The sequence below is a fragment of the Cataglyphis hispanica genome, chromosome 1 (genome assembly GCF_021464435.1).
Source record: "Cataglyphis hispanica isolate Lineage 1 chromosome 1, ULB_Chis1_1.0, whole genome shotgun sequence".
Classification (NCBI taxonomy): domain Eukaryota; kingdom Metazoa; phylum Arthropoda; class Insecta; order Hymenoptera; family Formicidae; genus Cataglyphis; species Cataglyphis hispanica.
Window position 1 is genome coordinate 9,294,249 of NC_065954.1, and position 15,230 is coordinate 9,309,478.

Sequence of the window (15,230 nt, forward strand, 5' to 3'; positions counted from 1 at the left end):
TTACAGCAATAAAAGCAGGCAGCGTGAGCAATGCAGTACAAGCTAGTTCGTTGGAGCATGCATTAAGGCTTTGCTGGTTCGAGTTTTACAGAATAACTAAGCTAACGCGGTATTTACAGAATCGGATGGCTGGAATCCATATGTAAAAGCGGAATCCGTATCTACAGACGAGAAAGGGGCGGACTCGGACGTGACGGCTGTTATTGCGAGGATGTTCACTGTGCGGCGATGTATCCTGAAAAAGACTGACAAGGCTGGTGCTCGGCGGCTTATCCTTAAAAGGACTAGGTGCCAATGATGTGTTCCGTCGTCACGAGCGAGCGCGACCTTTTGTTCGGGTCGCCTGCAGTGGACGTACTAAATTATCTCCCCCGATTGTGGTATGTACAAAACTGTCAGTTTTCGGTGGACTAGTGGATACAACCAAACAGGATATTAATCGATCGGTGCAGTGGGGTACCCCTCTGTTTAACGAATTGGTCGGTCCGGTGGGGTGGAATCCCTCGGTTTAACGAATCGGTCGGTCTGGTGGGGTGGAACCACCAGGTATATCGGTTTGTTCAGTAACGCGTTTTCTTAATCTAACGCCGTCCCAGCAACCAGGAAGCCCGGCATAATCACGAATAGCCCGTGGCCTAGTATAGCGGAGGTAATTGGTGAGCGTCTGCCAGAAACCGGGAATCCCGGCCTAACAACGAGTAACCTGTTGCCTGGTGTCTGCGGAGCTTGGTTTCGGATCTTGATTCGGACAGGACTCAGGATCAGAAACTGGTAACGATACGCTCGCTGGATCGCCTTATATACCCGGCGCGGCTCTCCCACTCACGCGATTCGACGCGTAGTAGGGCGGTTCCCCTGGTGGAATTCGCCATAGGTGCGAGTGTTTAGGGGCGCCATAGACGCCATGCCTCATTTTGCGGATGGTCTGCCCGCGAGGCTGGTAACGGAATCGTTACAAATGGATGATATGTTTCGTGTGAATAGGATATATGTATATACAGGATGTCCTGCAAATATTGCGTCAATGCTCGTGAGCGGGTAGAGGAGAGTACACTGAACAGAAAAATCCTTTACCATTTTGCAATTTTTGCAATAATTATTAAAATATTAATTAAAAAGTATTGGCGAATAAGCACGCGTTTCGCGCGGTTATCACGCGACTAGACCATGGGACGTATGCTTTAGGCGTGACAGCGGCGGGTTTCATAGCGTTGCATGGCAACGAAAAGTTTGGCCTCGCAATGAGAGGGATACGCGTAAAACCAAACACTTTTCGTTGCCGTGAGACATCATGAGCGCGATACACGTGCTCATTCGTTAATATTTTTTAATTAACATTTCAATAATTATTGCAAAAATTGCAAAATGATAAAGGACTTTTCTGTTCAGTTTGCAGTCCTCTATCCGCTCACGAGCGTTGGCACAATCTTTGCAGGACGTCCTGTATATATATATATATATATATATATATATATATATATATATATATATATAATATATTATTTGTTTTATTAATATTAACATTAAACTTTTTAATATTACTATTAAATTAATATCAATATTAACATTAAAACATTCTAATGCTGTTTACTAATTTTTACATTATAAATATAAAATAAATAATTTTTAAAAATTCTTTTTATTTCATATAATTGCATTTTTTAAATGGATATGAGCAAACAATAGATTTAGATGAAAAAAAGTTCTTGACAAAATCGAGAGATTTGAATTGAGACCTGCGGCGTGTAAAACCGAACGCTTTCCATTTAGCTACTTGATAATGTTGAAGGTAAGACAAATTTAATCGTTACTTATTTTATATACTTGTATGCTTCTCACATTTACAATATTTTTACTTCAAATATAATGAAAAGGGGGAAAATAATTTTTAATATAGATATAAGTTATACAATACGTAAAGTGAAAAATGTATTTTATTATACGTAACACTTTATGAAGATAACAAAAATATTATATAAAATAAATTATTTTACCGTAGAAAATTATCTTATAAAAATTATATTTTTTTCTAAAATTGTTTTATCGAAATTTATTTTAATAATACTTTTATATACGGAACGTTCCACAATACTTATGTACATCTGTATTTACACGATATCTGCACAATTGAAAAAAAAATAATACAATTGTTAGCTTATGAAATTGTAATTACGATTGTTAAACAATAATGCCAAACAAAAATTGACAACCGTGCTATTTCCCGTTGATGGTATGATACTCAAAGTATCGATAGTCACAAAGCAACAAATTCTATTATTCTTCTACTATTCTATTATTATTGATTATCAAATATTGATTATCAATATTTAATTGCACGTATAATTTTAATTTAAACATATATATTCATATATATATATATATATATATATATATATATATATATATATATACATGAATATATATGTTTAAATTATAATTAAAATTATACGTTGAAATTGAAAATGCTTTTGGCCTCTCTCTCTCTCTCTCTCTCTCTCATATATATATATATATATATATATATATATATATATACGCAAGTATAAAATTTGCAAAAAATGAGTGCTTATTAGCCTTGATGCGTTACTGCTTTCTGCAATGAGAGGCCAAAAAGCATTTTCAATTTCAACCCGTACTTCGGCCGTAAAGCGATACGCTAGAGAAACAAGGATAGCATACGATTATCGCTCCTTGTCTGATGTTATCTCATCCCAACAATCGCATCCGTGTGCTCTGCTCAATACGTCGGTCATGTACACTTTCATGGACGCTACATACATACGCAATGAAAGAGAGACGGAGACGGCGCTATCATTTCTCCTTGTCTAACGATCAGTACTACCACTGTACTATCACTATCGACAATATCGAAAAGTAGATGTAGCACAGACATGAACCAACATTGAAAAGTGAACGTAACACATAAGTGAACCAACTGGCTGTTTTATCCTGCCTGAAAATGGTTGTGGCCTTTCAGTTCCAAACGGCGTAAAATGGACGTAAAGGCGCTGCTGTATGGGACCGAGAGTTAGGTACGAAAAACACCGGGATATTCGCTCTTAGACTTCTCTCTGAGCTCCATAAAGTTAGCCGATCAACATTCACTTTTATAATTTTTTTTTTACGAATCGTTTGTTGATGATTGTTGACCTAATTACAACGTTTGCTGGTTAAAATTTTTTTTGAAAATACGAAAATAAAATTTTATGTGAAGTTAGCCGGAAAGATATTATTTTTATTTCCATCTTAGTTCACTCGATGCGCAATCATTTTTTGGTCATGGAAAAACTAATTAAAACATTTGTTGGTTCATATTTGCCTTGAAAAAAAAACTAATGCATTAATGTTGGCGGGAGAGGGATTGGTAAAACTTAAGATTAAGGGCGACCTCACCGATTTTAATTACCTCAATATATGTTGTCAAGGACATAATTCTGAATAACTTTTTCTCCTAATTTAATCGCTTTTTGCTTATTAAAAAGTTATTAACAAAAAAGATTTGAAATATACCAAAGTACATGCACGGGCAAAAAGCACGCGCGCACGCGCATACCACACACACGGGGAGGTGATGCAAAGGGGGGCCTTTGGCCCCCTTCCCGCACCCGCTCCGCCGGTAGGCTGGGTGGACCTTGCTCTATAATGTAGCATGTACTTCGTAAGTCCTCACGTGCGCGTGTGTATCTTAAAGTCAATCTTAAGTTTTACCCAACCTCTCCCGTCACCATTATTGCATTAGTTTTTTTTCAGTTTTCAAGGCAAATATGAACCAACAAACGTATGTGTATGGCCGCTCTTAGGCTTTTCTCTGTTCTCAAACTTCTCTCTCCTATTTTTAAACGATAAATAATAATAACAATAAGGTGTATAGACGATTCCAATTGGAAGTCTCACAGCCAAAATAAAAAAAAGAAGATAAATAACAATTTTTATTAGATGATAATGATGCTGAATGGTTTATAATTATGCAAAATATACAAAAATTATACCAAAAAGCGCTAAAAATGTATCCTATGAGTACACAAGCAGTGCAAGCTGGTAATATATAATATAATTTGTTTTATATATATGTATTATATATGTTTTATATATATGTATCATTTATTATATATATATTGTAACACAATACAATAATAACATTGAATTTATAGGAATATTAATGGGACTTGGTGATCAGATTGCACAGAATTTTATAAATAATTCGAAAACCATTGATTTGGTACGTACAATGCAATTTGCTGGGATTGGTTTGTTTATTAGTGTAAGTACATTTTTGTTATTGATGTTGCATATTATATAAAAATTTCAAGTATCTTTCACACACATTTCTAGTGTGTGTGTGTGTGTGATATATATATATATATATATATATATGCTTACATTTTTAGAATTCAATTTTATGATATGTAAAATATGTGTAAATTAACAATACTAAAAATAGAAATAGATTGTCTCACAGAAAAGCCTGTGGCATACGGTACAATTTTTCATACTAAATTTCATGCAAGACGTTTTGTTAGTAGTCAGCAGTACTGGCTATGCAATTTGAAATATTATATGCCGCATGTGTGTGTTAATGTGTGTTAACATGATTTTAGTAATAAGTTTGGTGCTATATGTAGTTTGTTAGGTGCAGATAATAATATGGCAAAAATGCAAAAAATAGAAATAATAATAAAGTAAGTATAAAGACAAATGTTATATATATATATATATAACATTTGTGTGTGTGTGTGTCATTTTCTTATTAATGAATGTCAGATAACTATTTCATTTATTGATGGAATTCATCTCACATTACGATTATCTAAAGGATTTTGAAGGATTTTGTTGAAATCTCTAGAAATCTTATAACTAAAATATTAAGCCAATACATAAGATAATTTACACGTGTGAAGCTAAAATTAGTAGCACTCTTATGATTGGAAAATTTTGTTAAACAGTACGTAATGAATCAATTGACAAAACCAGTACGAAAAATCATACTGTATGCCACAGGCTTAACTAATAAGAGTTTATGATATATATTAATAAAATATATAGGGTCCAACAACAAGAACTTGGTATGGTATTTTAGATAAATATATAGGTTCTAAAGGTTATTCTGTTGCAATAAAAAAGGTTGCATGCGACCAATTGTTATTTGCACCTACATTCATAGCAGTTTTATTAGTTGCTATTGGTATTTGTCAAGGAAAAGATATCGAAAAAATAAAAATTAAAGTACAAGATGAATATAGTGACATTTTAATAAATAATTATAAGGTAATATATGATTATATCTCATAACTACAAATAAACTATAAATTTTTTTCATTTACTTTGTGACATATTATTTTGTTTTAGCTTTGGCCTATGGTACAACTCATAAATTTCTCTATAGTACCTTTACATTATCAAGTTTTAGTTGTACAATTAGTTGCTTTATTTTGGAATAGCTATATTTCATACAAAACAAGTTTGGATAAAAATAATGAATTTAGATAAATATAATTGATTATCAAATTCGTAATTGAATATAGATTATGTACTGTGAACATAATGTGAACATATATTAATATGTATGTAATAATTAAAATATTTCATAATAGCAATAATTTTAAAAAATCCTGTAAAAATATTTATTCATAATATAATTTTGTTGACTATGTCTATCATATTATATTATTTTTTTATATGTATTATATTCAAAAAAAAGTGATGCAGCAAAAATAATGATAAAAAAAAGGAACAAGAAAAAGGAACAAAGATATAATTCTGTGATGATATAGTATTAATGCTTTATTCATATAACATTTTTTTTTTATTTTAAGTAATTTGTCACTTGTGAAAATTATAAGAATGTAAGTATGTGTGTATACAACATAAATTTTAAAATAAATTATAAATATATATTTTTTTATTTATTTTATAACTTATTATATTTAATTTATATTCTAAAATTAATACTCTTTCTCTTTCTTCAGTGGGTTAAAAGTATCATGTCTTTGTACACTAAATATAAGTACATATCTCTATTATAGTATATACAGGATGTCCGAAGTCTGTCGTATGACCCACCGTGTGTAGATAGAGCAGATAAAACTGAAAAGAAAAGTCCTGTACCATTTTTTTCTATAATGCTTAATAAAAAAGTATTATTGAGTTATTATTAATAATAAAATAAAAAGTTATTATTGAGTTATCATGAAGTCTGGCCTATCATCGCCGATCTTTAGCCGGGCGCACGTCAGTAAACCGCGCGCCTGGTAGTGTGCGAGAGCTGTTCAGCTATTACAGCACGGCTTACGACGCGCCAGATTAAAAATCGATGATGATAGGCCAAGACTTCATTTAATAATAATTCCTTTATTAAGCATTATAGAAAAAAATGGTATAGCATTTTTCTTCTCTTTAGTTTTTTTGATCCACCTGTACACGTAGAGCGGGTAACCGTACATGCGACCACCTCCGACACTCTGTATATATATATTTAATCATTACTTATCATCTAAAATTTTAAATAGTGTTACTCAAATATTTGCATTTTTTGAACCTTGTCAACTATGTTTAAAGTTTTAATTACAAGAAAAAATGATAATACTACTGTTTGATCTAGTATATATATATATATATATATATATATATATATATATATATATATATATATATATAAAATATATATGTGTGTGTGTGTATACATGTATATATAAATGTATAAATATAATACTATGTACACCATTTAGAAAGACTATGTACACTATTATTTAAAAGTATATTGGAAGATGGTTGCATAATAACTAATAACTACAATACTTAATAATAATATAATTTTTGAATTATTTTGTATGTTAAAATTTAGTTTTTGCAAACGTGTCTGTGTAAATTACTTTAAATGGACTTGCTTAGTCAGATGAAACAAATTTCTAACATAATAAAAAGAAACAAGACATAGTTTCATAAAATCTTGCAGTTTTGATAGCTGAATATTATCATTCTTTTTTCACATATAAAATATCAAATAGTATAGTTTATAGCATGTATTTTTTAAATATATTTTATCTTAACATAGATATGTGAAGAACTAAATTTTATTTATATTAATAATAGAAAGTGATAATCAAATGTAACTTGATGATTAACTATCAACAATTATGTAGTATTAATAAAAAAATAAATTTTAGAATAAAAAATTAGAATATAAGGAATGATTTTATTAATGAATCATAAAATAGGTAATAAATCTCTGTATGTGTTAAAAAATTAAAGTTTAAGTCAATTTTAACTACATACATATACTACACACATTATTAATGTATACATATTACAAAATTAAACTTTTCATATATTGTGTACAATTAAGGAATTCTTCAATATATTCATAATAATATTAAGAAAAATTGAGAAGTAATGCATTACTTGTAATACTGTTACTATAATAGTTATATAATAGTTATTATTTTTTGGCTAATTATAGCAATAATGATGATGCAAATTTTATGTGTAACGGGAAAAATAATTTTATTACATATTTTGGTAAAGAGTAATGATTTTAATTATTTTTATCTTTTTTTGAATCTACTAGATATATTTTTAATTAGAATTTAATTTAAAGAAACATAAAACATTGAAATACAACATAAAAACTACTGGAAACTTTTTCTTATTTCTCTCTATTTTGTAAGAAACATTTAGGCTGTGTTTCAAAATTTACTGCTATTTATTACTTGAAATCTATAACACATTATAGAGCGAACTATAGATTTTTAATAACGATAGTAAATTTCAGAACGCAATCTTACACATAAATCAATGATTGGTCAAAAATTCGAGATGAAAATTATATCGTGTCAGGATTTGTGACATTTACGAATCTATTGAAAGAGAACTAACAATAAAAAAATTTCCTCTTTTTTCATTTATATTTATAGCATTTAAAAATCTCAAAAAAGCTTTTGCAATTTTTTCTAAATTTTTTATTTAAAATTAATTATTATTATCAAAATTATTACCCATTTCATATCAATAGCGATATCACCATTATAAAATTATATTGCTTTTGTTTTAATTTAAAATAACATTTAAAAATGTAAATTTTGAGTGTTTAACTTGATTTTCTGTATTGATATAAAAAAAAATAATAGAATATGTAACGACTCGTTATTATTAAATAACAGTAATGAATAACGATAACGAGTTACTTTTTGGAAAAAAAGGAACAATAATGAATTACTTTCAAATTAATCTTCCTAACTTTGATATTAAATAATAGATATAAACAAATCAAGCATAAATTCATTAGTTTGTGGAATGTTGTTTTATATGGAATGTTGATTTATTGTTACAGCAATTCTAATTTTTTTTGTACATATACTCAATACTATTCTCTTTTTTTTTTTTTTTTTTTTTTTTTAATTTGAAAGCTTTTTTAGAATTTTGAAAATTATGTTGCTCTTATATACTTATATTTGGTAGAAGTATATAAAATACATCTCTAACAAATGGAATATAAAATTACAAATATAAAATTTTGTTTTGTGCTATAATTTTTTTTTGTTTCTTTTATTTTGTTTTAATGAAAATTCTGACAAAAATGATAAACGCAGGATAAACAAAGGAATATATTTAATTACAAAGATTAACAGTATTAAATGTGTGTGTGTGTGTGTGTGTGTGTGGGCGCGCCTTGATGTGTCTATATATATATATATATATATATATATATATATATATATATATATATATATATATATATTTATATTTTTATATATGTAGGCATTAAAAAAGATATTTACTGATTTACCTGAAACGATCCAAAATCATTATCATTAACAATTTGCGGTTGAACATTTTTCTGCTTTTGCAACAGCGGCAGGTATGGTATCAGTAGTTTTAGATGATATGCACTGTCCAAGTAGCTCTGGACATAACACATCATTGGAAACAATGCTATGGATTTTTTTTAGCAAGTCATAATTGATGTGCTGTGTTATTACAGCATCATGCCTGTTTTTGCATTTAATATTTTATTATAACAATATCATATTTAACGACCGAATTTATTTAAATTGATAACATCAATTTAATTAAAAAAATATATATGACATATATTACTTACTTATATTCGGGATGTAAAGTAACCTCTTTCCTTAGCCAGGCTGCAGTTGTTAAAAGTTCCCCAGAAGCACGTTTCTGTATTAATTTTATGTATCTTTGTATAGTGCAATGTGTATCTGCATCTACATCCATGTTAGAGAGATATGAGTTAACTAGTGGCACAAGACCAGGGAAAATACCATCCTAAAAAATACAAAAAAAAAAAAAAAAAATAGAATTTATCACATGCAAAATATATTTACCTGAAACTTGTACAAATAAATGTATATATATTAAAAATAAAAAAAAATATAAATTATATAAGAACAAAATATTCTTATCATGTATTTTATTCCTGAGATAAGCACCTTTCCATTAATAATTTCGTTAATTGTAAATTCAGTATATTCTGATTTAGCATCATCAGATTTTATGTCTGAAGTAATATCATGACGAAACCAAAATTTCTCTAATTTAACTGCATCTCTTTTTTGTGCTTTGACCATATTTTGATCAACTTTGCTGATTGGAATTAAAAGATTTAATTTGTAACTCAATATAACCCTCGTCAATAGTACTGTAAAACAAACTATTGCAGCATTTTCGAAGTCTGTGATTTGAACTTCACATGGACGAAATTCTACACGCCACCCGATAGAAGAGTTTGGCGGTGGTGGTTTAAAACGCATAGTTTGCCAATTTGTAGATTGTATATTCTAAAACAATAATATATTTTATAATTGTAAACATTGTATTCTACAACCGCGCGCAATTAATATCCATAAGTTAGGATTACAATTGTAATCTTACCTCAAAGTGATCAGTATCCTCCAAATCGTCCTGATGTACTTTTTCGGAAAATAAAGATACACTATCTCTGATAAACAAATGAGCAATGTGTTGTGCGAGCAAATGATCGATTTCATTATCCAAAAGCTGCTTATATATTTCATCATCATATATTACAGGGATATCATTATATTTTTCCCCTTCTTTGCTAAGATACGAATCGATAGAATCATATCTAGACTTATTGATTCTAAATTTATTTTCCTTAAGAGGTTTCAATCCGCGTTCCTCTTGTGTTCTGCAGTCCACTGATGAGGATATGACGCTCCACCGACAATCAACATCGCTTATATAACCGCGATAAAACGGACTGGCTGCAGTTAAAGCCAACTGTCGAATGTTAAAGAAATGTTCTGTAACGTATGCATGAAAAAAACATTCTGACAGTATGTTATTGTTATATAAAAAAAGTAAAAAAATTAACAATAATATTATTTAACACTACCATGATTGGACATAAAGGTGTCAGTTGATCATATAATGTTCTTGCTTCTTGTATGTTGCATGCTTGAAAAGTGAGTTGTAAACAACAACATCCCATCCCAAAACCCATTGCATCCATGTAAATGTGATTATCTTTAGATGCCTTAGAGGAAGATCCATCATCTCCTTTGTTGGTAAGATCTTCTCTGAACAACAGCGGCATATTTTTATCTCTATAAACTATAAAAATATCTACTTATATCATGGAATTATATAAAATTTATACATTTCGAAATTTTAATATGAAAAATAGAAAATATATATACATTGCCAATATTGCTTATATTGCTATTACATACTAGGAATGTTTATAGCGACTTTTTCTCCACGTCGTTCTCTTATGTTTCTAGTTAATGTCTTGAAACGTGGATGACCAGGATATATAGCTTCATCAGGAAAAAATAAACTCTTAGAGGCACCAGTATTGAATGTTGGATAAGTAGGAGGATCAGTAAAATCAGGAGCTCCTATTCTATAATAGAAATATATAAAAATATATAAAATGTTAAAATATTTTGATTATATCAATGATATATTCTCTTTATAACTACCTTGGAAAAACAGTTAATGACATTAAAACTTCATTAGGTTGTAATAATTTTGATGCCTCTTGTCTTCGATAACGCATGTTAGCTTCAACAACATTAAAATGAGCTAATAATCCTCCATAAGGTTTTCCTGGAGTTCCTTCAATCATATAAGCACCATATTCTGGTCTCCAAAGTGACTTTACATTTCTGAGAAAATAATTATGTTATACACACACAGACACACACACACACACACACACACACACACACACACACACACACATATATATATATATACATACAGAATGTCTCAAGATTTACCAAACAAATTGTAGAAGGATATTGTACAAATCAAAATAAGAGAAAAAATATTAAGTATATATTAAATGAAGTTTGGCTAGAAAGTTATTACGAAGTTACAAGCAAATATTGAAATGGAATTGAAATAGGTAATTATAGATTTTCCATTGCAGAATCAATATATAGTCATATGTTCTTTATTTGAGAACACTCTTGGCATTCTGATGATAGTTGCTATTTCATACAAAGATTGAAATCTAATAGTTATTGATATAAAAATAACAATCATACTAAATCTTTTGAAGATAATAACATGATATAAGTACAGATAAGATAAACCAATGTTCAATCTTTTATACTCTACACAATGGAAAATTTGTGGTTACCTATTTCATGTTCTGTTTTAATAATATTATTTTAATAATATTCCTTATAATATTTCTTTATAATCAAGCATTTCTAGGCAACATATAATATTTCTTCTTATTTCCATTTGTAGAATATGCTCCCATAATTTATCAGGTTAACTCTGGAACACTCCATATGTGTGTGTAGTGTGTGCGCCGCGCGTGCGTGCGTCGTGCGTGTGTGTGTGTTATACAGAGTGTCCGGCGTCAATCGCATCACCCATCGTGTGCAGGTAGAGCAGGCAAAACTGAGAAGAAAAGTTGTGTATCATTTTTTTCGATAACGCTTAATAAAAGAGTTATTATTGAGTGAAGTCTGGCAATTCAGCGCCGACCTTTAGCTGCACGCACGTCAGTGCGCCGCGCGCCTGTGCGACATATGTGCGTGGGCGCTCAGCTGTTACAGCGCCTCATTGCGCCCGGCTAAAGATCGGCGATGATTGAGATTTTACTCAATAATAACTCTGTTATTAAACGTTATAGAAAAAAATGGTACAGGACTTTTCTTCTCAGTTTTATCTGCTCTACCTGCATACAACGGGTGATGTGATTGACGCCGGACACCCTATATATATATATATATATATATATATATATATATATATATATATATATGTATCACATATTTTATTAAAAATCAATTCTTATCATACAAATAAATATCATATAAATAAAATAACACAGAATACAAAATAACAAATAAAACAACTGAAAGTTTTCAAGCTCTTTCAAAGAAAATGTCAAAAATTTAATTCATAATTTTTACAACAAAATGTATTTTGACAAGAAAGCATTCTTTGTTACTTCTATTTTTTCAATAATGTACACTTTCGTGTCACTAAATTATTTATTATAAAAATAACAAAAGAAAGCATGCTGATATTTTGAAGCTTATTTATTATTTTTTATTTAATATATATTTATAGTATTATATGTAATACAAGAAAGAGAGATTAAGAAAAGATTAATATTATTTTAATATTAGTATTATTTAGTGGACTTACTTTGGATCTTCATTTTCTTTTTCATTTAAAATTTTTAATATTTCCACAGCTCTTAAGCTGAGTTTTGCAGTTTTTGAATCATCATCAAATTTTATAAGCATGTACTCTACCTATACAAAAATAATTATTCTATATATAAAAGAAAATTTTTAATATAATTATTAAACATTAATGAGATTAAATAAAAAATAATAATATAAAATAATCAAAAATAAATCAGATTGCAAAAGAAATTTTCTATTTACAACATATATTGTTCTGAAATGTTTTATATATAGAAAATCATAAAAATATTTGAATCAAATCAAACATTTAATGCTTGAAAAAATAAAGTATGTTATGTTTTTATATAAAAATATTTTTATTGCAATGATAACACATAAATGTCAAGATTTTATATATATATATATATATATATATATATATATATATATATATATATATAATATTATATATTATTAATTTTTATTTTATAAGAGTTTTCTCTTAAATTCAATTAAATTAAAATCGAAACTTGTGATAAGATTCCAAAAGATGAGTGATATCATATAAGAATCATTATTTTAAAATACAAACAGTATACTTTTGAAATTTATCTTCAGAATATATATATATATATATATATATATATATATATATATATATATATATTATATATATAGTAGCTTAAAGGATATCCAACATAAAAAATATTTACAAAGTTTTTGAAAATAATTATGTGAGCATTACCAAAACAAGGTAATTCTGAAGATAAATTTCAAAGTATACTGTTTGTATTTTAAAATAATGATTCTTATATAATATGGCTCATCCTTTTGGAATCTTATCACAAATTTCGATTTTAATTTAATTGAATTTAAGAGAAAACTCTTATAAAAAATAAAAAATTTAATACTCTAAAAAGTGCTAAAAAAATTGATTTAGTGATTTTGAAAATTTGTAGTGAATAATATATGTTCATAGTAGATCAATATTATATTAAAATTCAATTTTCTCTTTAACAAATATTCTTTTTTATATTTAGTTGTATTCAAATAGTTTTTAATAAAAATATAATAATCTTTATATTAATCTTATAATAATCTTAGTTTTTAATAATAATCTTGGTTTTTAATAATCTTAGTTTTTAATAAAGTATAATAATCTGAATTTTTCAACTTTTTTCTTTTTTTTAAATTTAAATATTATATTTATCTATATAATTTCTATCTATATAATTTCTATATAATAATCTATATAAACAATAAACAAGATTTTCAACACTCCATTGATTTTCAAATATTATTTTCTTATTAAATATTCTATTCAAATACTTTTATGATGCATTGCTGATCTATGTGATCCACAATTATCCATGATTTTGAACCAGAAATAATTCTGAGATTATGCATTGTTGTAAAAATATAAAAAATTTTTTTAATATACATGAGGAAAGAGAGCAACATAAATATTATATTTAAGTATGACTAATAAGGAACGTCAATTTGATGAAAGACATAAATTTTACTATCTCGATTATAGTTAAAAAAAATTATGACAATGCAATGAGTTGTGAATTATTACCAGATGGTTATATGATAATGACATATGATAATTACATGATATACAATCATATCAGGAAATTTGTATGCGATATATGATGCAATATGAAACATCAAGGAATATGGAAAATGTGGATAGACTTTGATCAATTTCTCGATTGCAATAAATATTTGAATGGCTATATCAATTTAAACTATAACGTACGTGATATACAATCGCAACGAATTGATGAAAAAAATTAAGAGACTGCAAATTAAATCATTTCCGATGCAACCTGTTGTAAATCAAAAAATTTTTGACTATGTACCTCATCACCCCACTTGAGAATATCTCCTTGCCTATCTCGGAGTCTCTTGTAAAGGTTAATAAATTGAATAACTCCATGTTTGCGCACATGATCGGATAATTTCTTTGTCTCTTCCCAACTTAAGGGACTTCCTTCAGAAAGTAGACCCATCTTTAATTAATCAATCGATAAATAGTCTACGAAAATTAATGTTGAGAAAAAATTTCACGGAAAACTAATCCAATACCCGACTTGGACTTGTACTAACTCGTGTCTACAGTCTAAATTTTTACCACAGTTCATAGTACATACAATAGCGCACTGAACTATAGTAAACGCCGTGGCACACAAAAAAACTTAAGAGCCCCAGCACAGATTTTAACATACGCGCATAACCATAAGCATAAGGAAATTGATTGGTCCATAAGAATATGCATAAAGAAATTGATTGGTCTATAAGAATATGCATAAGGAAATTGACCAATCAATTTCCTTATGCTTATGGTTATGCGCTTAAGCCTGTGCTCGGACTCTAAAAGTTTGCAGGAATGACAGACAAACTTCAAATAAAGTCCCTAAAGATAGAGTCTGGTCTGGTAGTGTGTGTGCAATCCCTACTGATAGAGCCTGATCGGCACGGTGCGTGTTCCTTCTTATTGGTTGAAACGAAGTTTGGAAAAACATGGCGGAATCAATGCGTTATGGGAAGCATAATAATTTAAAAAGAAGTAAAATAAAAAAATTACAAACAATT

The 15,230-nt window shown here is 28.5% G+C and overlaps 2 protein-coding genes across 8 annotated transcripts; one reads left to right on the plus strand and one right to left on the minus strand.

Annotated features, from left to right (window-relative positions):
• The first annotated feature begins 3,078 nt into the window (after positions 1-3,078).
• LOC126851288 (protein Mpv17) lies at positions 3,079-5,648 on the plus strand. 5 transcript variants are annotated; one of them, XM_050595095.1, is made up of 5 exons: positions 3,079-3,778; positions 3,864-4,038; positions 4,152-4,261; positions 5,044-5,265; positions 5,347-5,648. In XM_050595095.1, exons 2-5 carry the CDS (start codon positions 3,966-3,968, stop codon positions 5,485-5,487), a joined length of 546 nt encoding a protein of 181 aa, XP_050451052.1. In that variant the 5' UTR covers positions 3,079-3,778; positions 3,864-3,965; the 3' UTR covers positions 5,488-5,648. The 5 variants fall into 5 exon arrangements, with proteins under 5 accessions (XP_050451052.1, XP_050451014.1, XP_050451042.1 ...); XM_050595057.1 differs by having other exon boundaries at positions 3,081-3,676; positions 3,751-4,038; XM_050595085.1 differs by having other exon boundaries at positions 3,081-3,676; positions 3,759-4,038.
• Positions 5,649-8,723: 3,075 nt separating this feature from the next.
• On the minus strand, positions 8,724-14,785 carry LOC126850163 (glutamate--cysteine ligase catalytic subunit). Of its 3 annotated transcripts, none has more exons than XM_050592872.1 (9): positions 14,498-14,785; positions 12,649-12,758; positions 10,959-11,144; positions 10,707-10,879; positions 10,370-10,587; positions 9,886-10,254; positions 9,444-9,791; positions 9,098-9,279; positions 8,724-8,985 (listed from the first exon to the last, which is right to left on the minus strand). In XM_050592872.1, exons 1-9 carry the CDS (start codon positions 14,645-14,647, stop codon positions 8,808-8,810), a joined length of 1,914 nt encoding a protein of 637 aa, XP_050448829.1. In that variant the 5' UTR covers positions 14,648-14,785; the 3' UTR covers positions 8,724-8,807. The 3 variants fall into 3 exon arrangements, 2 of the variants coding, with proteins under 2 accessions (XP_050448829.1, XP_050448833.1); XR_007687512.1 differs by having other exon boundaries at positions 8,837-8,985; positions 9,098-9,218; XM_050592876.1 differs by lacking the exon at positions 14,498-14,785 and having other exon boundaries at positions 10,959-11,094.
• Positions 14,786-15,230: the final 445 nt, after the last annotated feature.

What these genes read in the sequence shown, in the direction of transcription:
- LOC126851288 (XM_050595095.1), top strand. Translation starts at nt 3,966, where the DNA reads ATGCAAAATATACAAAAATTATACCAAAAAGCGCTAAAAATGTATCCT. An exon ending in TACACAAGCAGTGCAAGCTG is followed by an intron (nt 4,039 to 4,151) that starts GTAATATATAAT and finishes TTGAATTTATAG; the next exon opens with GAATATTAATGGGACTTGGT. An exon ending in TTTTAATAAATAATTATAAG is followed by an intron (nt 5,266 to 5,346) that starts GTAATATATGAT and finishes ATTTTGTTTTAG; the next exon opens with CTTTGGCCTATGGTACAACT.
- LOC126850163 (XM_050592872.1), bottom strand. Translation starts at nt 14,647, where the DNA reads ATGGGTCTACTTTCTGAAGGAAGTCCCTTAAGTTGGGAAGAGACAAAG. An exon ending in TCATTAACTGTTTTTCCAAG is followed by an intron (nt 10,880 to 10,958) that starts GTAGTTATAAAG and finishes TTTCTATTATAG; the next exon opens with AATAGGAGCTCCTGATTTTA. An exon ending in ACTTTACATCCCGAATATAA is followed by an intron (nt 8,986 to 9,097) that starts GTAAGTAATATA and finishes ATGCAAAAACAG; the next exon opens with GCATGATGCTGTAATAACAC.